Genomic DNA, 25688 nt, shown 5'->3' with positions numbered 1-25688 from the left:
ACTGCTACAGAGAGCTCTACTGAGGCCCTCAAGGCTATGGCAGACCCTACCCAGGGACTTCTGTTAGGTCAGGTCCCTCACTCACCAGCCAGGCCTTTACCTACACAGGCGGCATCGGGGGATAAAACTAGTAATAAGACCTCCTCTTCCTCATCTCAGGGGGGTCTAAATCTAAGAAGGCAGCCAAGGCCACGTCTAAGACCAAACACCTGGAGAAGCAGGGGCATTCACCTAGGCGCACAGAAAAGGGGGAGGTCTGTCATCCTCGCCCCACCCATTGACCCCGCTGCAACTGGACATCACACAAGGGCCCTTCACCCTATGCTGCCCATTAGTACATCTGGGCTCTGGGGTGATGTAGGTCCACGCACACTGAATAGGACCCCCGAAGCCACTTTCACTCCGACCTCAGCTGGCCTTCGGCAGCAGGGACATGTCACAACTATGTCAAGCTTGCCTCCCATGATCGTGATGCCTCCCTCATTGGACATCCGGGACTTTATTGCTGAGGCTATCCGACAAGGGATTGCAGCGGGGGATCCAACAGAAAACCCAGGCCCCACCAGTGGTCGCAGCCCATGCCGCCCCGCCCATCTGTCTCAGGAGGGGGTCGAATATCTCTTTCCTGTCAAGCCACAGCGCAGCCCATCACCGGCTTCTGAGGAGGGGATGCGGACCTCTCAGATGAAGAAGGGGCAAACCCGGACAAGCCCATCTGCACCAGCCTATTTCTCCCCCACTGTTCAAGCTGCTGCTGGGTAAGGCTAAGGCAGCTTCTGACCTAGGAGCTCAGACAGAGGTCTCCACTGCCCCCTCACAACCTGCCACAGCCAGTGTCCTGTTTAAAGAACACAAGTTAAAAGCCGATGTCATTCCGGCTCCTCAACTTTTTGTGGACACAGTGAAGAGGCAGTGGTTGTCTATGAATCTGGGCCCGCTCCCTCCGCCAATGATAGGAGATTCTATAATATTGCCGAGCAGCTGGACAAATCACTCCTTGGCCAACCCTTGATGCACCAATTGCAGCCCTGCATTCCGCCACTGCCATGCCACTGCGCCATGCCATTCCACTGGCTATGGAGTTTATCTCACCTCCACCCAAATTCTTTGTTAGATGCCTGGTTTCTGATAACCCCCAGAGGCACCTCCTGATGAGGGTAACCATCCAGCATCTTTTAGATATTAAAGCCATTCAGGAGGTTCCGGCCACTCAGGTCAGACAATGTTTTTACTCAATCTTGTTCAACATACCCAAGGCCTCGGGGGGGTTGGAAGGCCATTTTGAATTTAAAATGGTTAAACTGTTACATTCGAGATAGACATTTTAAGATACAATCACTAAGTACCATTCTGGAGGGTGTTTGCGATGGGGATATGCTTGCCTTAATTGATCTCACGGAAGCTTATCTGCACGTTTCTATTTTACAGGAGCACCGCCAGTTTCTACGGGTTTTTTAATAAATATTTATTTTTATTTTTGAATAAACAAAAACAGACAAAACACAAAAAGCCTACAAAACCATCTTCCATTACAAGTTGTAGAAAGTGTGTCGATTGGTTACAAAAACTTCAGTGCATCCCTTCCACAATCATCACCTACAATTCATATCAAATCATATATTTTAAATCAAATATATTTATATATATTACTATCATCATACCTCAACCTTCATTTGACTATAATTGTTTTACATTTAATTGTTTTTTATATAAAATATTCCAGATTCAAAGCAAAACCACATAATGGCATTCCATTAGTTCTTCCCAATATCATCCAGTAATATTACATCTTTATAACATGTTTTAAATAAAAATTGGTTATATTTAATAACAGAGTTTCTAAACCTCCTTTTGTAATCACCATTTGCAATTTATATAAAATTTCCTCTTATCAAACCAATACATATATATGCATTATTATCATTATAAATCAATTATTTAACTATATCCATTATCACTTCATTTTATACATAATGCTCTAAATTTAATTAAATTTGACTTAATTTTTTTTATTATAAGCTTTCATTACATCAACCTGTGTCTTTCCAGCAATAGTGCAGTCTTATGTCTCTTGCCATTTGTGGCATTAGTATTTTGGTTATTTCCTTAGTAAGTTTTGTATGGACTTCTCTTCGCAACTTATTGCTTATTGCATATCTTGTATAAGCTCGAAACCCTCCATCTGCTTTTTGATTAGCTTATCTTTGGTTATCACTAGTAGTACTGATAGATTTCTCTCCTTAGTTCCATCAATTCTTCTCTCTTTTCTTCTTCTATACTTTGAGATCGGGGTGGAGCTCCAGTCCATCTATCTCCCCTTTCCATATTCCACTCTTTCCATTTCCAACCACGCTCAGTTCACTGTCAGTATCAATAATTTTCTTGCCTCTTTGTTTATTTTATCCTTCAGTTTTTAGAACTCTGACCTCCACTTTCTTCATTTGATGAACATCCTCATGTTCTACAATCTATGTTCTCCAATCTCTTCTCAATTTTCTCTGTTTATATCTTCTTTATATTCCAGGCTTAAAGAAAACAAAATTCTTAAATGGAGCAAAAAAAACAAACAAACAAACAAACCCATTCAATCCAGCATTATAAAAATAAGGAAAAAGATTTTAATCCATAGATATATTTAAAAAAAAGAATATAAAAAGTAGTAGAAGAAAAACTAATCCGTTCAATTTAAAGAACAGAAACATTTGCAAAAGTTCCATCCATAAAAGAAAATTAAAAAAAAGGATAACATACTGTCTGATGTAGCTTAATTTCGCTGCTTGTTCTCTTCTATTTTCAAATTTAATTTAGCTTTATTTTTTGGGGGTAGTCTCTTTTATAATAATACGATTTCCTCACCAGATGGACACACTTTCTCTTTCCGTTTTCCTCCCGTTCCAGAACTGTCCCAACTTCAGCAGCTTCAATGGCTGCGTTTCTGTCGCCGGCAAAAAGAGATTCTCCTGGATCAATCAGGGACTTTGCAGAGTCCCTGAGATCAGCAGGACGTACTCTTCCCTGGCCCCATCTCTTCAGGATGGTTTAGGTTCAAAAGGACCATCCAGCGGCAAAAGTATCAACTGTGATCTTGGAGCTCCAAAATCGCACGTGTCACAATGTAAGCTCCTTCTCTCCCAGTTTCTACGGTTTTGTTATTACTCTAATTACTATCAATATACGGCTTTGCCTTTTGGCCTTTCTTCTGCTCCTTGTGTGTTAAGGTTTTAGCAGCTTTGGCTGCATACTTGCACACCATACCCATCAGGGTCCAGCTTTACCTAGATGATATCTTGGTTCAATCGAGCTCCCGGGCGACAGCCACTGCTGATCTCACCATGGCATTACAAATACTTTGGGGCCATGCTTTTTCCATTAATGAGGGCAAAAGCCATTTCACCCCTGCCACCAAATTTTTCCACCTAGGGGCTTGGATAGACTCAGTGGTAGCCAGGTCTTCCTTTCTGAGGATTGCATATGCAGTTTGCAGGCACTTGTAGCTGAGGTGAAGGGGTCACGTAGGGTATCCCTTGCCACCTTATCCAAACTACTGGGAAAAATGGTCTCTGCCATCTACATCATTCCCTGGGCTCGTCTCCATACGAGAGAATTACAGTGATTCCCCTTTCAAAAGAAAAGGATCAGCACCTCACTCACCAAGGTGTCCCTGCCCAAGGAACTGGTCGATTCCCTCCATTGGTGGGAATCTAGAGCAATAGAGAAGGGATGCCATTTCAGAGTACTCCACAGGGTTACTATTATCACGGACACCAGCCTCTCTGGCTGGGGTGCACACATGGGATCCCAGATGGTGCAGGGCCAGTGGAGTCAGGAGGAGACGTCTATGATCATAAACTGGTTAGAATTACGGGCTATCAGGTTGGCCTTGTTGAAATTCCAGCGTTTCATTGGGGGACAGCACGTGCTAATTCTCACTAATAACATAACAGCCAGGCCCATGTTAATAGGCAAGGGGGGACCAGGTCTAGGGACTTGATGCTAGAAGCTAACACACTGGGTTCCTGGGCAGAAGACAATTTGCTATCCATCAAGGCCTAGCATATCTCAGGGGAGGCTAATGTACGAGCAGATTGGCTCAGCAGATCCAGAATCGACCAGGCCGAATGGCAATTACACCCTCCTCTTTTTCAGGAGATTGTACAAAGGTTTGGAGACACGATGGTATATCCGTGCAACACCCAACTCCCTAGGTTCTTTTCGAGGCTCCCTGCACCTGGTTCAGAGGGTGTGGGTGCTCTTCGCTGCCCCTGGCCCAGGGGTCTCCTGTATGCCTTCCCCCCGGTGCTCCTACTACCCAGGGTGATCCGCAAGACTATTAGTGTGTGAGCAGAGCTCATCCTCCTGATGCCCTACTGGCCGCGACAGCCATGGTTAGCCAAACTTTAAGCACTATTGGTGGAGAGACCTTGGAAGATTCCAGCAGACATGATCGTTCTTCATCAGGGGTCAGTGGAACATCCGGAACCTCAGTGGTTCCAACTGCCTGCCTGGTGATTGAGCAGTGCGCTCTCCAGGGGGGGTGAACTTTTGGGCAGGATTATAGATACCATTCAGGCATCAAGAAGGCCATCAACTGTTTGCATCTACAACACTACCTGGAAGATTTATTGCAATTGGTGTCGGCCTAAACACATTGTTCCCACTTAGTCCTCCATCTCCCAAGTCCTGGAATTCCTTCAGGACGGTTTAGAGAAAGGGTTTCCCCCCAACATTGTCAGAAGACAGGTGGCTGCCCTTAGCACTATTCTTACTTGGGGGGGGGGCAGACCTTATCTCATCATCCGCTGGTAAAGAGGTTCCTGAAAGGGGCCACCAATGCGCGGCCTCCGGCAGTGCATCACTACCCCTCATGGGACCTCGCAAAGGTGTTGGAGGCACTTACTGGGCCTTCTTTTGAACCTCTCCGAGACGTTCCCATGAGGATACTTACCTGGAAAGTTGCCTTCTGGGTAGCAATAACATCTGCCAGGAGAATATTAGAATTACATACCCTTTCGGTGCGGGAGGATTTATGCAGATTTTATCCCGACTGTGTTGTACTACGGCTGATTCCTTCGTTTGTGCTGAAGGTGGGGTCCTGGTTTCATAGGGCACAGGAAGTGGTTCTTCCCAATTTCTGCCCCTCCCCGGTACACCATTTAGAACAACAATGGCATCCGTTGGATATGCACTGGGCGCTCGAGATTTACATTCAATGCATGGCGGAGTTACGATGTTCAGAGGCACTATTTGTTTCCTTTTTGGAATCTTCATTGGGTAAGAAGATATCGGCGGCCACCATAGGGAGGTGGGTGTGTAAATGCATCACATTGGTGTATGAGGCTCGTCAGGAATCGGTGCCGGACAGCATTACTGCCCACTCTATGAGAAGTGCAGCTACCACACAGGCATTTCTAGACGAGATCTGTAGATAGGCAGCTTGGGTGTCTCGTTCTCCCTTTATTAAGATTTATAAATTGGACAAATTCGCATCCACTGATGCAGCGTTCGGGCGGGCAGGGTCCTACGGGCTGTTGGTTCTCAGGGCTTTGGTTCAGAACAGTCTACGGCCCATCCTTGAATGGTCAGGCTTGGGTATGTCCCATTCATGGATGCTATCTCTATCCTTATTGAGAAATGGCGTTGGTACTTACCTGATATGCTTCTTCTAATAAGGTGAAGATAGCCTCTGGCCCGCCCATATCTGAAGACTGTTCTTTCTCATTGTTGTTATTTGGTTGGTCCAAACGGTGCTTGGGAGTGTTCTATTTCTACTGGTTGTACGTTACCTTGGTATGCAAGTAAAATTTCATTGGATAACATGTTGTCTGTATTTATTTACTTCGCTGGAAAGCTGGGTGGAGACACTCACAAGGTGGGTTATATAGGGCAATAATTAATTAGTAATCAGACTCAGTCCAATCAGAGCACGGACTGTGTTAACCCATTCATGGATGCTATCTCCACCTTATTAGAAGAGGCATATCAGGTAAGTACCAATGCACTTTTTCTTGCAAAGTACTTCTGGGCTCAACAACATTATAAGTCTGATATACGGTAAGGATTTCAGACAGTTGAACAGTATTCTAGGATTGGCCTAATGTATATTTTGTAAACTCTAATGAGCAGTACAATATTTCCAGGGTGGTAAGAAACTTCATAGAATTAAATTCACAAATTTAGCAATGCTGTTACAATGAACTTTAGAACATAAATAGTTGGAGATGAGTACACCAACTATCCTTAACAAAATAAGGGTTATCTATTAGATCAGAGGTCCTCAACCTTTTTGGCTATATGGACTAGCAGCAACAATGTGTGTGCGTGTGTGTGGGGGGGATGGTTTCACGCATGCAACTTAATCCTGTACTTCGCATGCTTGGCCGCCACTTGTGTGGCCTGGTTCCCAATGGGCTGCGGACTGGTACCAGTCCATGGAGCAGGTGTTGGGGACCCCGGTACTAGATCAATACCACCTACATTCTGATATTCTTTTCCAATATGCAAAACTGAACATTTCTTAACTGAAATCTGGAGTTGCCAAATTGATGACCACTTGAAGACACCATCAATGTCATTTTGCAAAGCAAGCAAGTTTTCAGAAATATGAAAACAATTTTACATAATCAGTAAAGAAGACACAATTATTTTTGTTCATGTAGCCCAAATATTTTTTACAATGCAAACGTCGTAAATTTGGATAACAAGTCATTGAGCTCCAAAAGGTGAATAATAGATTGGATTATATCTGATTGCATGATTTTGCATGTAATGTAACAGAGAGATGGGCCTGTAGTCTTCAACCAAAATGAGATCAGATTTAGTGGTTAAAGATGGAGATTCCAAGGCAATGGACATTTATAACATAAGTACAGGATTGTGGAGGGGGGTGGGGCAGAAGGAAGAGCTATAGTTCCTAAATGAAAGATGAGCTATAAATCTAATTAATTAATTCATAAGTCCTATCAATGCTCACAAAGAATCATTAATTCATTAGAAGCTGTCTGTTAAAAGCATTGCTATCATTTAATATAGTTTTATTGATTATTTAGTTGACTATATGAAGAAACAATGAGCATCAGCTACAATAAAATAAAGCCATGTCTATAAATACTGGGCTCTTGTTGGGACATAATTGGGAGTTGAATCAGGTGTGTATCTTCAGGTGTGAATCAGGTGTGTATCTGAGGACCCAGATTGTTGTTGGGGGCGATATGCTGACTCTGTAAACCGCTTAGAGAGGGCTGAAAGCCCTATGAAGCGGTATATAAGTCTAACTGCTATTGCTATTGCTATTCTATACCAAGTGCCCTACAGGCACACATTGTCTCAAGGTATGAATCATCCATTTTTAACCATAAAATAAAACTGCTCAATTTTTTGCTCTGGTAAAGGCTATGCAATGATCACACCCGTTGTCAGGTATTTTTCTGTTTAAAAATATTCTTGCCCAGCCATTTCAATAACCTGATATTTGCAAGACATTCAATGTTGGTATATATATTAATGGCCAAAGCTCTTTCTTCAAATTAAGGACAAGTAGTCCTTAACTTATGACCACAACTGAGCCCAAAATAGATATTGCTAGGTGAGACATTTGTTAAGTGAGTTTTGCCCCATTTTATGACTTTTCTTACCAAATTTGTTAGGTGAATCACTGCAGTTGTTAAGTTAGTAACATGATGGTTAAGTGAATCGGCTTCCCCATTGACTTTGCTTGTCAGAAGGCTGCAAAAGGTGATCACATGACCCCAGGACACTGCAACCATCATGAATCGTTGTCAAGCATTCAAATGAAAATCACACGATCATGAGGATGCTGCAACAGTTGTAAGTGTGAAAAATGCACATAAGTCACTTTTTTCAGTACTGTTATAACTTGGGTCACTAAGCAAACTATTGTTAAGTCAAAACTACCTGCATTGCCTTGGCTGAGAGAAGGTTACATTGATGGGTCAAGATTTTTAGAAGTGATTTCTCCTAAAACAGTGGTGTCAAACTCAAAGCCCACAGGCTGGATCTGGCCTACAGGGTGCTTAGATCTGGCCGTCCTGCAAACAGCGAAGGACCAGCCTATGTTGCCTTTGCCAGTGAAAAAGGAGCTTGAAAATGGGCTCTGTTTTCAGCTGCAATGACCTCATGCAACTCTTGGCCAGTGAAAACAAAGCTCGGGAGAGCTATGTGTGGCCCTCTCGAGGTCTGTTTTTACTGGTTGAGGGCTGCAGGAGGATCCCTCAGCCCCATCCAGGCCACTAGAGATGTCCCCGACATGAGTGATGTCAAGCTGCCCATAGCCCCCGGGCCACCCCCCACCCCCCAAGATCAAACACAACTCTGATGTGGCCCTCAGTGAAATCGAGTTTGACACCCCTGACCTAAAGATACCTATTCACTTTTGCCTTTTTCATGGGCCTGAGTGTTACAGAATGTGGACAGCCATGTCCTAGAGATTTTCTTACTCTTTCTATAAGTTGAAAGCTCTAACCAGGTAGCAGAAGGCTGCCATGTTGGAAATAAAATTCTGTGGGTGTGTGAAAAACGGGCTAGTATTTAAAACAAGAGATGATATTATGGGAAACTCGTTTATTAACAGTTGCTGTCTCATTGCCATCATTGTGCCCCTTGAATCCACTAGATGGCGGCAATGCACCAGAGATTTCCATTTCTCTTCTTGGAGAACTATAAGCCTTCCTTTTTTTGACTTCACAGACATTTATTCCTTCCTTTCTTCCTTTACAGGAGTTTAAGACGGGGGGGCTATCAATAGTAAACTAGTCTTGAATGGTTATCTGTTACTCACTGAATTGTGGGCAGCGTGTCTTAAATACCAACTGGGGAACCAGAGCACCGGGCCACAGCTCCTCAGATGCCTCTCTTTGGCCTTGGTGTACCAGCGGATGCTGAATTGGATGGAGCCAGCAAGAATCATTTGACATATACATATAAACAAACGTGTGTGTGTGTGTGTGTATGTGTGTATGTGTTCCAGCATAACTCTGGAAAACCTAGAGCAATCTCAACCAAACTTGGTACACAGATGACTTACCTTCTGGAGAAAAATAAGATAAGACACCACTAGCACCCCTTGGGCGGGGGTTCTGTTAAGATGCTGCCTGTTGTGCCGCACTGCCGTAAAATGGCTCCTACTGTACAGCACAGTGGTGTTGCCATGGTAACCGCTTCACAGTACTCCACAAGGGGGCTCCCTCTGATAAGGGGAAAATCGAAAGTCAGAAATTACGTTTGGTCCAGACATTTTCCCCCTATAAATAAATACCCGGGCAATGTTCAGTTATTGGCTAGTAGTTTATAAACTTGGTTGCTATCCTCTACAAGAACAGGAAACATCCATGGGCTGGCTTCAGAATGGCCGTCCATAATAGCAGGCACAATAAAACAGTCTGCAAATCCTCCCTGCAATAGATTTCAAAGGACGAAAACAAGAAATGTTCTCCTACTTAGATGTGAGGGCTTTGTTGCTTTGAGACTGGTTGAGCAGGTGGCTACAAATGGCCCCTGGGTATACTTAGCTCAGCTGGAAGAATGGAGCAGGCAGGTGAAACCTGCCCACTCAGGGATCTTCTTGAAATCTGCCTTCTTTGAGTGATGGTGAACAGGGACGGAGCTGCTCATTATCTCTGTCTATACTCCTATCTCCAGCTTGGTGCTGGTGACGCGTCTGGGCTAATTACACACATAGGCCCATGCTATCCTGTGTTTGTGCCTTTCTGAATCGCTATATTGAATTTTGCCTTTTGAGTACCTTTTTATTTTTGCTTTTTAAAACTACCTAAAATAAAAGAATAAAAGGGAAAAAGAGGGAAAAAGAAGGGGAAGGGAAGGGAGAAATAAAAAGAGAATATATTAAAGATGCACAAAATTGCACAATCATTAAGATTATGTTAAAAGCAGGAGTGGGTTCCGGCTGGTTTTCCTGCCGATTCGCTTGCACAGTTCAATTAAAATTCTATATATGCGCAGAACTAAAAAAAAAAAGATGGTGATGACAGCGACTGGGGAACCAGTTCGAGGGCATGGCAGGCCTGGGCCGCTGCTGGTTCCAGTGACCCAGGCCGCCATACCACTATTGGTTCAACTGAACTAGGCTGAACCCGTAGGAATCCACCTCTGGTTAAAAGAAGGAAAAACATTATTCTATTACTGTTATTAGCAGTGTTGAATGAGAAAAGATACAACCACATTTATGTTTGGCACTTTACGAATTAATGCTAATATTGTTAAGTCAGAAGAACACAAAAACATCCACAATGAAGAGAACCATCTGTCAAAATAATAGGAATTAACAAGAATGTCTCTTTAATTTGAAATATTTCTCCTTAACTCTGTATGACAAATCAGACAGAATTTGGAATTTAAGGTCTTATATTGAAAGAAACCTGGATGTCGGGTGTGACAGATGATTATCTAGGGAGATTCTCAATCATCCAGATCATGATTGTCTCAATGTTGTTTTTTTCAAAAGGCAGCTGGAGGGTGTAGTCCAGCTGCCTTTTGAAAAAGCACCTTTGAGAAAGATATTTACGTACAGAACTGTAGTTTATGAAGTAAATGGTTTCCAAATTAAGTGAAAGTTAGTATCAGACTTACTTTTTTAGATAAGGAGTTAATTTTGACTCAAATGCATATTTCCTGCCAAATCTCTAATGAAAATATTGAATAAAATCTTTCCAGAAAGAAGTGTAGATTTTTCTAGCATTAGCTATCATATATGAAGTGTTTCTTAGGCTTGGAGAGCCTTATCAGAAAAACAACTAGCAAGAGAAAAAGTTAATATTTAAAATTTGTTTCATTCCATTTCTACAAATAGAAATATATCTCCTTCATCCTATAATTCAGGAGTCCCCAACTCTCTGGCCACACCTTGGTGTCGGGACACAGCTTGTTGGGAACTGTGTTGTGTGAGTGACAGGAGAGCGCATGACCATGTGAAGCAGGGGTGGGTTGCTGCCGGTTTTACTAGTAGTTTGCAACTTGTATGCGGGCATGCTCAATGTAAATTGTTCTTCGCGCATGCGCAGAATAATTTACAGTGAACTGCGCATGTGCAGTCACTAAAAACCAACATGGTGGTGGCCCAGCGGCGGCAAGGGAGCTGGTTCAGGGGCGTGGCAGGCCTGGGTCGCTGCTGGTTCTGCCACCCAGGCTTAAATTCCACTACTGGGACGAACTGGGAGCAACCCACCTCTGATGTGAAGCTGCATTTGCACAAGAACTGGGTGCATGTGAAACCCCCCCCCCTCCTGCTGCTGCCTCCACCAATGTTTCCAACATTGAGAAAGTTTATGTCTCAACTTTACATCCTATAACCTTATCACTGTAGCAGTGGTCCCCAGCTCTTTAAGATGTGTGCACTTCAATTCCCAGAATTCCATAGTAATCTGTCTGGGGAATTCTGGGAACTGAAATTCCACCCCATTTAAAATTGCCAAAGTAGATAAGTATTGCTCTAGGCAACCTAAGCCAGGAATTTGCCTGGATCACATCAATGTTAAAGCAACACTTTGATAGGCCTGGGAATAAAAATAAAGACTAAATTGCTGGGAGGAGTCATAGAAAGGAATATCTTCAGGCAACATGCAGATGAGCTGATCTATTGCTGATCTTATCATAAGGCTCAGTTTACTGCTAAATAAATTGTTCAAGCTGGAAGAATCCATGTCTCTTCCCACTATGGTAAAGAAGGAGGGGTGAGGGGCTTGTGGCAGCAGGAAGTACTACCTAACCCATAACCAGATGCTCCACCAAAGCAGAATGAAAATGGATGTAGTTTGGGAGGGTCAAACTTATAGATCTGTATCTGTTCAATTATAGGGGGCATAGCTGTAATAAATATCTAAATACATTGGTATATGTGCCTAGACATCCATCCTGGTTGCAGAGACTTTAGGGGGAGTTAATTGCACGTGTATTCTCACAGGCTGAAATTCTAAATGCAATTCTGGATTCTTGTAAGGCACTTTGCAAGGCCCCTGGTCTGCCCTAGAGGAGAAAAAAGTGTAAACTTTAGGACTTTTAGGAAGCCTTTGAAGTTATCTGAGATGTGCATGGATATCAGTAAGGTGTGGTCAAAACATTCAAGATAGTGCAATCAAGTTTCACCTGTTTCTGATATGCATCACAACATACTGAGGAAAGTAATAAACATTGTTAGAGGGTCTCACAATAAACAAAACTCAAAAGAAACTACAATAAACCAATAAAAGGGGCAGGGGGAAAATAAGACCAGATGGAATGAAACAAGACATCTCACTTACCCTTGCCAAAGGCCTGGATGAAAAGTCAGGTCTTCACAGTTGAGGAGGGGAGGCAGAGGGGAGGTACTGTCCTCATTCAACAGGGGAGGTACTGCATTCATTAATTGAAGGAACCCAGAAAATGCCATCCAGATTAGATCAGATCAACTGAGTAGACTGTATAGGAGACAATTATTTTAAACTGGTTTGCATAACTAGGATTAGGAAGGATGTATGGAAATGCCTTTCTTATCTATCAGATGTTCATCTGTGCTAAGTCTAATATACAAGCTCCAGAAGTGTAATTTCAGGATGGAGAGTGGAAGGGGTATCGTTTGTTGAGTGATTGTTTTCACAATCTAATTTGACATAGCTAGATACAATCGTTGATACAATGTTGAGTCCGATGTTGCAATATAAGGTACAGCGAGGTTAAAATAAAGGAAAGGCCCTATGAAGCATTTAGACTTATATAGCACTTAGACTTATATACTTAGAATAGCACTTAGACTTATATACCGCTTCACAGTGCTTTTACAGTCCTCGCTAAGCGGTTTACAGAGTCAGAAAATTGCCTCCAACAATCCGGGTCCTCATTTTACCCACCTCGGAAGGATGGAAAGCTGAGTCAACTTTAAGCCTGGTGAGATTTGAACTGCCAAACTACAGGCACCCGGCAGGCAGCTGAAGTAGCCTGCAGTACTGCACTCTAACCACTGTGCCACCACGGCTCTTCTACCTCTTTCAAAGATAGTTATCCATTTTCCGCTTTGAAGCTGGTATGAACTTCTAATGTAAGAGAATATTGTAGACTCAAAATTTCAGTGAATCAAAGTCCCATGGCCAATTTCTAGCTGAAGAAACTTCTTGGATGAGAAACAGAACCTCTTCAAAAAACAATAAGAAAGTCCAGTTGCCTCCTGAAAAAGCACCTTTGGATTAAGGCTCTAGAACAAGAACTATGAGTTCTAATTCTTCCTGAGCATGAAGACAGCTGGATGAAAGTGGACCAGTCACTCTCTCTCAATTCTACTGAAATAGACAATGGCAAATCACTTGCCAAGGAAACTGCAAGGGCCAGTCCAGGCAATCACCAAGAGTCCAAAACCAAGTAGGGGGCACATCCATAGTTGCATCACGCTCTACTAATGGGATCACAGATCCTTTCATCATTGTAATTGTAATACAGAAGGGTCTTGTTTGATGAAACAAGGAGATCCTATCTCCACACTGCTCATGAACCAGTTCCTAGTTTTAGCCTATCTCTGTTAATTTTAATGTTTCTGTATTTTTGTTTTTATGTTGTAAGCCACCCAGTTACTTTATTTATTTATTTATTTAATTTGTATGCCACCCACTCTCAAAGAGACTCCGGGTGGCTTACAAGTAAAAAAAAGGGAAAGGGAAGGACATACAAAAACAAGACAACATTAACAAGACAACATTAACATTACTTTGACAGGCAGGCAGCACATAAATTTAATTAATAAAAATATAACCATTACACAGCATTCTCCTCCCCCCCCCCAATCCCAAGGCTTGGTAAAGACATTTCTTCAGGGAAATCTGAGAATTGCAACAGATATAAATTAAGAATAATCACTTAAACTTATATATGATGCCCAAATGATTCCGCACAGTTCAGAATAATCAAAGAAATTCCAATTAAATCAATAAAACATAAAGATAAAAATTGCAAGCGGAATAAAGTGAGGGTCCGCCAAAGAGGTATAGAATTTTGTTTCATTTAAACAAAAAAAAAAAAATCAGAAGCACCGTAATTGTGCTTGCCTGCCTTTCCTTGCTTACACACAATTAGGAGCTGACACTGCAAAACTGTAAATCCAAAATTGTTAGTGAAACAATTGCACAAAGGAAGAAGGAAAAAACCCGCCTGCCTGTTTCATGAGAGAGTTCTCTAATAAATGAATTAGCAATTCAGTAAGAAGATCGCTCTGGGGCTGATATTGATCAGGCCCAGGCTGCGTGTTTGCTGGGACTGTTGGGGGCATAATTGAGTGTCAGTCTCTGTCTGTGTCGCCCTGCTGGCGCCTGCTGCTTTTGCATTTGCTAATTTTCAGTAACTGTCTTCTGCCTGCTACTCCCAGAGCAGCTCTATCCGAAGGAGTGGTCAGGCTCCTGCTGGTCAAACCGTCCCTCTGAGGAGGCTTTATCGATCCCCAAAGGACGCACGGAGGGGAAGTGGGAGCGCTCCTGTCTCCTTCCCAAGGAAGGGAAGGCGTCGCTGGAACTTCTCCAGGTGGCTGCCCGCCTCCCGCTCCAAACCCCCTTTTCATCCTCCCTACCTCGCCCTTTACTTTTCTTGGCCACCCATTTCATTTTGTGGATTTCTAGGCTATAAAAAGCCCTAGGAGCAACCTGTCTGCTTGCTTTGATTCGTGGAAGCAGGCGTTCCTGGCACAGAACTTGGCGCACTAAGGAGGTTATGACCCTCGCCCCGAAAGTTAACCACTGGAAGATTAAATGCAATGCAAACCAAGAAAAAAAAAGCAGAGCGTGCATTTCCCATATCCCCGGCCGTTTGTTAAACTAAACGTCTCTTCCCATTCGCACGGCTGATTCCGACCCTAAAAACCCAGGAGAAAGTGAGTGGGAACGGTCCCTCTTCCAGGCTCAGCCTTCCAATCCTTCGATCGCTAAACTCCGCTACTTTGAGCGCCACTTCTGCCCCGCCTATGACAATGGCTGTGGGCGGGGCGAGGGGCGGACCGAGGTGGGGTCAGGCGGCGGGGCGGCTGCATTATTTACAGAGCGAGATTGAAGCGCCAGGGAGAGTGGGGACGCTGCACCGTCTGCCCTGCGCACTGGCTTTAAGAAAGTGGCGAGGGACGAGGTTTCTGCGGGGCAGAGCGCTGCAGCGGCGGTGCCATCGGTGTGATTGCAGCTGTGAAGGGGCTTCCTCGCCTTCCAGCCCGGCATTTCCAGGGTCCGGCGGGCCCTGCTGGGATCTGGGACTGGAGGACGGTCGACGCGGGCAAAACGGTTCGTTCTTGGGGAGAGTCGATGCGTTTCCCGATCGGAGCCTTTCCTTGCGGTGTCGCAAGGTGAAGCCATCTCAGGACGTCCGGCGGCAAAAAAAAGCCAAGCAAGGGAGTCTTCAATGGAGCGTCACTCCAGTTTCTTCTTCATCTGGCTACAACTGGAGCTGTGCGCCATGGCCATCCTATTGACCAAAGGTGAGCTCCAGCGCGCCGGAGCGCTTCGGAAGGACGAGGCATCCAAGGAAAGCTGCCCCGATCGTGCGGGGCTGGAAATGCCTCTTTTTCCTAGCCTGGGTCAAGGCTCAGAGTGCGGAGGGTCCGCGGCGGGGCCGTTCTTGAGAGCTGGGAAAAAGCTGGACGGGAAAGAAACCCGCTCGCGGGGCTGGCTCTGAAGAGGGGAGAAGTGGATGGCTGAGAGCCGATGCGCCATTCCCTCTTTAGGGGCGATTCGCCGTTCATCGCGGTGCGTGGTTGGAACGCAAGTCGGCGTGGTTCTTATATAGTTTTGGTTCGCGAGGCAAAGCCTGAGAATTGGATTTAATTCTGCAGAGCGAAGGTAACCCACGGTCTGCAGTGCCAAAGTAGTGGCAGCGCCTTGGTCCAACCAACCTGTCCCAAATTGGGGTTTTTTCGAGCCTTCTGCGCGCGCGTCCGCATGACAGGTACTTTCTCTTTAAAGTGCCAATTCTGCAAAAGGCGCTCGGACCTAGGGCGACCCCTTTAGAGAAAAGGGGACGGACAGCGAGGGTTTAAGGATGAGAATTTATTTATTTTGCCTATGGGCAACCCTAAACCCGATTGTCACTTCCACAGGAGAACTTTGAAAAACGGCTGCGAAGAGTTGACTGGGGAGGTGGGCGGGCGTTTTGAATATGGGAAATGCTTTCTTCCCGTGATCAAAAGATCCCAAGAAACTGGCCACGTTAAGATGTAGGGCGCCTTGGGGCCAGAGGGAGAGTAGTCCCGAGAATCTGAAATCAGGCTCAACCCGCGCCTCCGGTTCTGGGTTGGGAAGCTCGGGTAGGTCTTGCCTCCTTTGTAGACCTGCCCAATCTTGGGGACGGGAGACAGGGAGACTCTTAATACCATCCAAGGGCTTCCAAGGCTGCGGTCCTATCTTCCAATCTTGGGCGCGCAGCGGGACTTGCTCTCAAGGATGCATGAGAGGAAGCGCAAACCCTGCAGCCGCCGACAGCTCGGGATCCTCCAAGGCCGCCTTGCCTAGCGGGACCCGGCGAAGTCACCCAGGCTTCCTTGCGCGCAGTCGTGCTAAGTGGCGGGAGGACCACTACGGCTACTTGGAAAGCTTCGAGGAAGGGAAGATCCGAAGGGGCCGCCGGCCTCCCTCCTCTCCCCTTCAGCCATAAACTTTGGGAGCGAGAGGCCACTCTGGAGGAGGGTCTTCTTAGGAAAGGGTGGTCGCCGCCCTTCCGTGGCTCCTGCCGGGCCAGGCGGAGCTGCCAGTGTGGCGGCGGCCGCCCTCGCAGCGGGTAAGCCCGGTAGCATCCCGCCAGCCGTCCAGCCTCGACACTTTCCCGGGGCGGTTCCCCTCCCCTTGGCCGGCCTGTCCTCTCTTCTTCGGCCTCTCCCTCCCCGGCTGGCGAGCTGCATGTGCTGGGCCCAAGCGCGGCCTTTGAAGAGCTCTGCCAAGGCTTTGTGCGGGTGTCGGGTTTCTTCCCGGGCCGAGGCGCGCAGGCCAGAACAAGCTCGCCTGTTCTTGGAAGTGGTGACGGGGCTTGGATTTCCTGCGCTCCCTCTCCGCCTCCCCCGTGGCTTCCTCCCTCCTGCCCCCCCCCCCCCCGCTTCATTGATGCGAAGCAACCCTCGGGGCAAGCGGTTGTCAAAATGTTTTGCTTAGGCCATCTTTAGTAGTGTGCTTCGGAACTTTTTTAGGCGGGCTCTTTGGAGCTGAGAGTCTCATTCTCTTTCTCACCCATTTCAACCTCCCAAATCAAGCCGAGCAGGAGATTCCTGTCGCGGAGGAGCAACTGGCCAGAAGGCAGGATCCTGCACCCTTTTTCTCTTTCATGGCTTCTCTAAAGAGAGGGTGGGAGGGGGGGAGAGAGCCAAGGGCAGATCCATCTCAAAATCATCTACATTCAAGTTTTGTAGTCAACATAATTTGCTTTGTTTTGGCTTAGGGGGAAGCCCGCCTGCCAAGGATTTATGCTATAAATGGTTGTTTATGGCACAACCACCAAGCAGTGTAATGTGCTTTTCCAGACTGACATCCCTTACCAGTTTCCTTGATGTTGGCTAGCCAGAGGCTTAGCTTGAAATAAATTAACTGCACACCACTCAGCGATTTTGTGAGGCTGGCAGCATTTAAGGGTAAATTGTTTCTCAGACAATCGCAGAAGTTCAGACTTTTGGGGTGTTCCTACAACAGTCAGCACAAAATGTTCCTCCTCCCTTTTTTAGAAATAAAAGGTACTGTTAAAGCAGGGAAAGAGAATGGGAAAGTTGACGTTTCCCATAATTGCCATGTTTCATGGAGAGGAGGTTAAAGGATAAGCAAGCACAGGGTTGATGTGCTATAGTATTTATTTATTTTGGAAAGAAGGGTGTAATTAACCCCAAATAACAGCCCTTGAAGCCAGCGGAGGGAAGTTTTCTGGCCCCATCAAAGAGGGACTAAGAAGGGAGTGACTGGGAATAATGTACAGTTGCAGATACTGAAACTATGTGCCTGATAATGATATAATTAGGGGATCACAGACTTCTGGCTGCTGTCGACTTCAAACACTTTAAGAGAAGCCTGCAGTCTCTCCTGAAGCCACCTTGACTAAAAGCAGACATTTTTTCTTTAATAGCTACATACAGTAACAAGAAGAAGAGGTGAACAGAAAGGGCATTGTTCACTGTTTGAAAATACCAAATACACTCTCTGGCCTTTTGCATAGTTCAGAAAGAATCTTGATGAATTGATAGAAATAAATATCCCCTCCCAAAAACACAATATTACAAAACTTCTGCTCTTTTCCATTGGAAATATATATATTATATATGGTCAAATTAAAAGGGAACTGTAATAACTTGATGACTGCTCTATGGGTTTTGTTTATGAGTCAGCCTTGGGTCAGAGAAAAGATAAGATTTTCAAATTGGGTCATATAAGCTATTAAAACAGAAACAGGGTCTTAGATTTTGTTTGCATGTTGCTTCCTGAGACAGCTTGTGAGAGGGTATTTGTGCAATTTCCCTCTTTCTATATTTATCCATGGTTTGTCAGATGTCTGAATCTCCTTGCTAGATAATATTTGCTTCAATGACATTTTTAAAAAAGGGGAATGCAAAATTGGGAAAACAAAACTTTTGAGAGAAAGAGAAAAATCTAGATAAGTATAGGAAAACTGGACTTTAGTATCAGGACATCAAGAATAAGATCTGATAAATTCTAACTACCACCCACATTGTATACAACCTTCTATTTTTATTCTGTTTTTTCTTATTACAGTTATCCATTTGGGTGAAGAACCTTAAATGTTTGTTTTGCTTACCAATTTCCAGGCAAAGGAGATGGAATGTTTTCTGTAAAAATAGCTCTCCAAATGGTAGTTGTAAGTTTTTGAACTTCATGAATTCAACAGGCAGAGATTTTAGAGCACGGATACAGGACCCCATGGACTTGATATTATACCTACGTACTTCTAAAAAAACAAGTCTGCTGGTGTATTTTCTTTCTGTCTTGTAAGATGTGTATGGATGTGTTCATTGTAATCTCTTAATTGCTTGGAAAATAGAATTCTAAAGCCTTTTTAAAAAAAAAATGTATTGGATGTCTTATGGTTGATTTTTAAAAAGGTTAAAAAATGTATAGTTCTTCAATGATGATAATTTCTGAAAGTTGAGAATAGGCCAGCTTTTCTTCCTACTTCTGTTCATACTTTTTTCAGATTTAAACTAAAATATTTTAAAAAGAGCAACATTTCTGTGTGTAATAAAATGAACCTCATTTTTGAGGACTATGAAATGAAGATGTTTTTAGGAAGGGAATTTTTTTTTAAACTTCCTTTATAAATCTGTGGTTTCCTGTGCATTTTTCTTTTAGTCCAAGTTTTCAGGTTAAGTGTTTACCTTTTTTGACCACATGATGGATTGAGTGAATGAGGAGCTGGTAGTGGTAGAGGAAAGTAATTTTACCATTGCATCCTTCCTTCCATCGAAAGAAGTTGATTTTGGCAAGTAGAAATGATACTTGTAAACAAAATTTCCTGTTTTAAAATGGAGCAAAAAAGCACTTCTACAAAATTTCCTGTTTTAAAATGGAGTAAAAAGCACATCTACATGAGGAATTCCTTTTTGAAAAAAAGATTGCGTGCTGAATCTAATATTTCTCTTTTTTCTCATAGATGAATTTCTTAATATCTCTTTAGGGGCAAAATACTTACTTAAGTTCAGAAATATGATTGTAGATTTTTCTCTATTTTAGAATTTTTTCATGTGTTTACACACCGATATATAGTTGTGAGGAATGCCGTGTCCATTGTGTATATATAATTTTTTAATCCCACCTTTGTTATTTTTATAAATAATTCAAGGTGGAGAACATACCTAATATTTTTTCTTCCTTTTCCTGTTTTCCCCAAAACAACAATCCTGTGATGTGGGATGGGTTAAGAAAAAGTGTCCCAAAATCACCAGCTGGTTTTCATGCTTAGGGTGGGAGTACGGTCTTCTAGCATGGTGCTTTCAGTACTTAAACACTCATATTTTATCTGCTTTGGAATTAACCTAATGGATTTTGGAATTAATGCTGGATACTGTGATGCATCTCCCATGATTGAGAAGTGATATAATAATAAGTAGGCAGGGCATGCAATCCTATGCTCGGACAGACATACCGAATGTTAAAAAGTTGCCTACTTAACAAATTTTGACCAGGAGATTGGTCTGTTTTGTAAGGCATACGATAAGTAACTTGGTCTCTGTATGCAACAGTCGTGAGAACCTAAGCTGCTATTGGGGTTCAACAACTGAAATATATGTGGATGTTTCTAGTAAATTAAATTCTGTTAAATTCTGTTCCTAAATTCTTTTCCTACAACCTCTAATTATTCTGGCATCATTTGTATATAATTCTTTGTCCCATTGTTTGATTGGGTGGTCTATATGTACTGTATGTCACAGATTGGTTTGGAAATTGCAAATATTATCAATATAATCAGCTTCTGTATACTTTGTCTAGTATTTGTACATCATACTTACTTCACGCTAGTATCAGTTTGTTTTCCATGGAGCTCCCCAAGAATGCCTCAAATACTTGGCAACCGTTAGCAGATAGTCTTAATTGTTGACCATCATTAATCCATGCTTGTGTGCCAATAGTAGTACGGTGGAAAAACTGAAATCTGGCATTCCAGTTACGGTATCTTGAAGTTCTAGCATCCTGCTCATACCACATACAGTAAGTCAGTCATCCCCTTGAGTTGCTCTGGATTACAACTCTCGGAACTATTAATTTTGTTGATCAAAAATTCTGAGAACTGTAGGTCAGTGCATCATGAAAGTACCATGCTGGTGTAAATTGACCCAGAAATGTTTCAAAGAGGATAGTTGAATGCTACTTTCACCCTTGGCACACTTGAAACAACTGATTAGGAATAGATAGTCATTATCTATATGGTCCCAGGATTGATGGCTCATAATAACCTATCAGTCAAATTATGCTATACTATTGCAGTACACTTTCATTAATATTTCTGTATTGAATGCAATAAATATCTCAGTCCTTGGCCAAGAGTTTTATAAAATCAAGTACTTCTGAATGCCTGCTGGCTAACTGAGCTTTGCCTTTTATTTTGTAACAGGTGAAATCAGATGCTACTGTGATGCTGCACATTGTGTTGCAACAGGTTATATGTGCAAATCAGAGCTGAGTGCTTGCTTCTCTAGACTGCTTGACCCACAAAACAGCCATTCTCCACTGACACATGGCTGCTTGGACTCCCTTGCAAGCACCCTGGACATTTGTCAAGTTAACATAGCCCAAAACCACTCTGGCATTGCCATACCCACCTTGGAGTGTTGTCATGAGGATATGTGCAATTACAGAGGTCTCTATGATGTTCTGTCTACTTCCAGGGGTGACCCATTGGGTAAGTCACATTCTTATCTGTATTGGCAACAGACAAGATCTTGTCAGCCTACTAATGATTTTAGGCTTAAGCAAAGCGGAGAAGGAAGCATGTGGCAGGAAAACCTTTGCCAAAAAGCTTTTACATCTACATTTGCATAAGACACAAAGCTTTCTTTTTTATTTGTATCTCAACTGGCACATTGCCAGAGGACCCATGTCTTGGGTGGAGTGCTTGCTTTCATCACAATGTAGTGCATTCTAGACAGGATAAAATAAACTATTAGACTAAAATTAATTACAGAATTTTGAAGTGAATGAAAAGGAAATAACCAAAATTTTAATTTTCTAATGGTGGAACTCAGTTTCTTGTAAGTAACTGAAGGAATTTAACAATATAGAAATAATTCCTTTGACCCAACAAATCTTCTGGTGCAACTCTGTTGTTGCTTTGCAGATGAGGAAATCCAGTATCTCATAGTTACTGGGATATCCATTTAATTGATGCTGAATCCCCAGCAACATCATTGCTGTTTTGATAAATGGAATAATATACATTACTTGAACTGCAATCCTCAAGGATGCTTCTTAATTGTTTCAAATTTAGTGACTATTTTCCTCAATTGCATATTCTGTTCTCTAAATGTTTGAATTTGCATGTGGTAACATATTGTTTTACTTAATATCATGAAGAAAGTCACAAACTAAAGTATATCCTGTTGCAAAAAGAGGTTGAAACTGTGTTCTTCATATTATTGAACTGAATATTGCAGCTATGTTAAAAGCTGTTGAATTCAGCAAAATCTAGAGGCTCTTTGTTTCTTGCTAATTATATATTTTTATTATTTTGATCATCTGTTATCAAATTAGTATCACTTGAGAACCACATGCTGTAGATATTCTCTGCAACAATTAGATCTAATTTTATTCAATCCTAATCCTATAAATCATGTAGAAATGTCCTTTTTATTTTAAAAGAAGTCTTAATAATCATAATTGGTTGTCTTTGGGCTAATAAAGCAAAAGCTTAATTTAATTAGGACAATGCTGAACCTTTTAATTTTGAAGAGACACAAATCTGCATTTGTGCTGGTTTACAGAAAATAAAATTTAATAACCTACTATAACACTTCACTCTAAGCTCCAAACAAATAATGCTAGGGATTTTCAATTCCTTTTGTGGTTTTATGCTGTATGTAATTATTTATAGTTAAAGAATCACTGCTACAAGACTTCATAGTGTCATGTTTGAGTTCTTCTAAAATGCAATCTAAAGCTTTCTTAATTTGCAAACCATTCACATATTTAATTTATCATTCTAATCAAATCAGGCTGAGACAGTAACTTGTGCATACTCACTAAATTATGCTGGGTTTCTTGCCTGTGCAGAAAGAGAGCAAGTTGCTTCAGCTTGTTTGTTTTAGGTACATAATTTGTTTGCATTTCAGCAAGTTTTATATAATTTATTGAGAAGATGGAACTGAAATTCCCCCTCCTTCCAATTGCTGTACTTCTACTTACAGGGGTGCATTGTTGTTCAAATAGGACAAACTGGGGTGCAGTATCCTTATCCTGTGTTTCTGGAGCCATATAAGTACTCAAATGATAAGGAAAACCTTTACAAGTAGTCCTTGAGTTATGACCAGTCATGGACGCACACATTCCAAAGTTATGAGGTCCCAGTGGTCAAATTTCAAGTACTTGACACCTGGCCCACATTTGGTCATGGGATTGCAGTTTATGACCCCCCCCCCCATCTTTAAACATTTTATTAGATGATAGAATAAAATACAAAAGCAAATAGGAGGACACAGTGGGGAGGAAGAGGGGGAAAGAAAAGTAAGGTGGAGAAGGAGAAAGAAAAGAAAAAGTTGACTTCCGACTCCCTCTGTTGCAGTAGAGTAACATTGAATCTCAATTTAAGCCGTTTCTGTAACAACAAATCATAGTTTATGATTTTTTTATGATTCACTTCTGGTTCGGGAACAATGGGTTCACTTAATGACCACATCATTTGCCTAATGTTGTGATTCATTTAATAACTGTTGCAAAAAAAAAACCCGGGTCCTAAAATGGAATGATTTGCTTTTACGACTTGTGGCTGGTAGTGTGTAGGCTCCATTGCTGTCATAAATCAAGGATCTCCTGTAATTCCTGTGATTTCAAGTGATGGGGAGTAATAATGGATTTTTTTCTAGAATGTTTATGAACAATGTGGCTTACTAGTTTTTAAATCTCCTGTCCTCTCTCCCCCCCCTTTTTTCTTCTTCTTCTGTGCAGGACAGGGAGTAGATACCAACATGACAACAGCCGAAATCTGCTTCACTAAAGTTCAGGAACTTACTTCCTCAAAAGAATTGTGGTTCAGGGCTGCTGTCATAGCTGTCCCCATTGCAGGTGGACTGATCTTGGTGCTTCTCATCATGCTAGCATTGCGTATGCTCAGAAGTGAAAAATAAACAACTTCAGGACCAGCGGCAACAGATGCTCTCGCGGTTGCATTACAGCTTCCATGGACATCATTCCAAAAAAGGGCAAATGGCTAAGCTGGACTTGGAATGCATGGTGCCCGTCACAGGTCTTGAGAACTGTTGCATGACCTGTGAGAAGATGCGACAGCCGGACTACAGTAATGACAGAATACTTTCACTTGTCCACTGGGGCATGTATGGAGGGCATGGAAAGCTGGAATTTGTGTGATGACTTCTTTTTTTGGTTTTTTTAAAATATCAATATATCTATATATTAAATTTTTGTCCTTAAAATTACTAGGATTTTTTTTTTCAAAGGCTGTTGGGTTCTGCTGGACAGGAGCACTTTATATTGGGAGTGAGAGGGAAGCCTACAGTCATTAGTCAAAAAAAAAAAAAGGACCTCTGCAGATGGAAAATGGATTTGTCTTCTGAAGGATTCCAAAAGAGATCTCTTATTTGCACAGATGTATTGTTTCTTTTAAAATTATGAACGCCAATTTGAGAAGTTGTACATGCTGTTACCACAGTTGTCTGAACTGTGGGGAATGGGTGGAGTAATTATACTATTAAATGGTATGCACATTCCGATGTAAACATTTTTTTCAAAAAAGCACACAAATATATAGATATCTATTTTGCCTGAAACTTATTTTGTAGTGTTGTGGGTGAACTATTACTCTAGAGAGCAGCCCCTCCCCTATACAGTTTCTGTATAGATTTTCCACTCATCTCTGATACAGTTTGTGGGAGTTAAACTCAACGATTTGACTTGTTGAGCCCACATAAATTAATGTACATCCTCTTTTTTGAATGATCAAAAGAGGTTTTATTCCTGCCAGTCACTGATTTTCTGGCTATGAAGATGGATGAATTCATTTTACTATGTATAGAAGGGGGTATAGTTTGGAAGATAAATATTACAATTTCTGCATCATACTGGATACACATTCTAATGTCAAAGAGATATCATTCTTAGATTTCTAGGACGGAATATTTTGTTTAAAAAAAAAACAGGAAAAAGAAAATCCAGGATATGGAACACTCTTAAACCTTGGCATTGCTTGTCAGAAAAGGTTAATGGATATTGAAAGAAAAGGCTACTATGAGTTTACATATAACTATGGTTAAAGAGTACTTGTAAGGTAAGACCAAGACTAAGGCAATGCAGCTTCTCCCCCTTCTCATTCACACACATGCACAGTGACACACCCACGAACACTTTGGGTAGTCCATCTGCTCTTTTCAACTGCCTAATAAATAACATAACCTAGTTGCATAGTATGCTGAACCACAAACTGCATACTCCCTTTTACATTAAAATGTTATGTGAACCTAGCTGCTGCATGATATGAGACTAAAAATAATCTTTCTTGGATGAAGATGGGCCAAACTGAATAAGGATTTTTTCAGAGACAGATGAGTAGGATTCCTTCTTTCCAGGCTACAGTGACACAATTACTGTAATGCAAGAACACTAATTAAATGCATTGCTATGGCAGGACCTGGCCTGCAAGTCATCAGTCAAGACTTATTCCGGTATAAAAAGGTCTGTAAGTCAGGAAGAAAATTAGCCTTGTAGTTCATGGGATTTTTTGTACCACTAGAACAAGAGATAATTGCTCCCAATTGCATCTTGGAACAGCTTTATTGCTTGGTTTATGACACACAATACAACCAGGTTTTTATGGTCTGACTATGTTTATAGGTAGAAGTTGACCAAAAAAAAAACTGCTTTGCTTTTGGCAGATAGGACAATTACATGAGCCGCATGGCTTCAGGTGAATTTCTTGCTCTAAGTAGAGCAGGCCTTGCATCTATTTCAGTGGCTTCTCCTTTTAGATAGGCTGGGATAGGATTGCAAATTTGCTATTCTTTCTTTCTATGTAGT

At 42.4% G+C, this 25688-nt stretch overlaps 1 protein-coding gene across 1 annotated transcript; it reads left to right on the top strand.

Moving 5' to 3' along the window:
- Window positions 1-15007: 15007 nt before the first annotated feature.
- Window positions 15008-24385, top strand: BAMBI (BMP and activin membrane bound inhibitor). The gene is given in 5 exon segments (XM_032236789.1): window positions 15008-15445; window positions 21061-21352; window positions 23607-23649; window positions 23651-23779; window positions 23781-24385. Coding segments are annotated over 5 exon segments (786 nt in total). The 5' UTR covers window positions 15008-15369; the 3' UTR covers window positions 24027-24385.
- The last annotated feature ends 1303 nt before the right edge of the window (window positions 24386-25688 follow it).

The sequence above is a fragment of the Thamnophis elegans genome, chromosome Z (genome assembly GCF_009769535.1).
Source record: "Thamnophis elegans isolate rThaEle1 chromosome Z, rThaEle1.pri, whole genome shotgun sequence".
NCBI classification, from domain to species: Eukaryota; Metazoa; Chordata; class Lepidosauria; order Squamata; family Colubridae; genus Thamnophis; species Thamnophis elegans.
This window is presented reverse-complemented; position numbering and strand designations above follow the sequence as displayed.